Consider the following 1,036-nt stretch of genomic DNA (forward strand, 5'->3'; position numbering starts at 1 on the left):
TGAGTTCTATCGACGTTGTATCGACCATGTCTTATATTTCTATTGAGGAAAAGTTATTTCGCAATAATTATCTTTATCGTTTTATCGCCCAGCCCTAAAGCGGCATCATATTTCTTTTAACACAGAGAAGATCATTGTTAATATATATTACTGTGTTGTGTGCTCTTATAGTAGATGGTATCAGACTACTGCTCCTCTACTTTGCTTTTATCACACACCCTTTATTGTGTTTGTTTCATGTGTTTGTAGTAAAAACAACAACAACAACAATAATAAATGCTCAGTCTCTATATTTGTCTTTCTGATCTTTTATACACATATTTTTTTTTTATCAGTTTGTTGTATCATTGCAATGTTACATATAGATGCTATGAAATATATTATAATGTTATAGGTTGTAATGTAACTGTGTGTGTGTGTGTGTGTGTGTGTGTGTACAGACACAAAGACCTACAATCAGGACGGAGTGTGTCTCACAGAGTCAGGTCTGTCTCACCTGCAGTCTCTTGTTGAACCTCTGACGTCACCACGCAAGTATCGCAGGTAAACGCGCCACCCTCTTCTTCTCTGGTGCTTCTGCTCCAGGTGAGGTGATGAGGCATCAGACTGATCAGCTGTTTCCTGTCTGTGTCCCGCCTGCAGGTGTAAACCCAAACTGAAGCTGAGGATCATCAACCAGAACAGCGTGTCTGTCCTTCAGACCCCCCCTGACCCCCCCGCTGAGCAGGACCACAGCAGAGGTCAGAGGTCACAGAGAACACACGTGTCTTTCTGTACTTGTAGGGAGCCTAACTGATGTAATGGAGTCTCCAATTTTCTCCAGGTGACTTGGACTGTGAGATGAAATCCGACTCCAGCCCCGAGCGAGACCACGCCCACGATGATGATGTCACCAAGGAGCCTGAGGTTACTGACGGCAACAAGAAGAGGAAGAGGAAACCCTACAGGCCAGGTGAGGAGGGTAGACTGTCTGACTCTGTCTACCTGTCCTCATGTCTGCCTGTCTCCTGTCCTCATCTCTACATGTTTACCTGTC

At 44.2% G+C, this 1,036-nt stretch overlaps 1 protein-coding gene across 1 annotated transcript in view; it reads left to right on the forward strand.

Moving 5' to 3' along the window:
- Positions 1-440: 440 nt before the first annotated feature.
- LOC111649560 (histone-lysine N-methyltransferase 2C-like) overlaps positions 441-1,036 on the forward strand; it is a gene marked incomplete at both ends in the record, with an annotated part of 4,033 nt that continues 3,437 nt past the window's right edge. The window contains 3 exons of the mRNA XM_023399319.1: positions 441-543; positions 643-740; positions 824-1,002. Coding sequence (XP_023255087.1) covers positions 441-543; positions 643-740; positions 824-1,002 — 380 coding nt within the window. The remainder of the gene's footprint in view (positions 544-642; positions 741-823; positions 1,003-1,036) is intronic.

This window comes from Seriola lalandi, unplaced genomic scaffold (genome assembly GCF_002814215.2).
Source record: "Seriola lalandi dorsalis isolate HSWRI2012SDOR001 ecotype SW California unplaced genomic scaffold, Sedor1 jcf7180002051209, whole genome shotgun sequence".
In the NCBI taxonomy this organism is placed as follows: domain Eukaryota; kingdom Metazoa; phylum Chordata; class Actinopteri; order Carangiformes; family Carangidae; genus Seriola; species Seriola lalandi.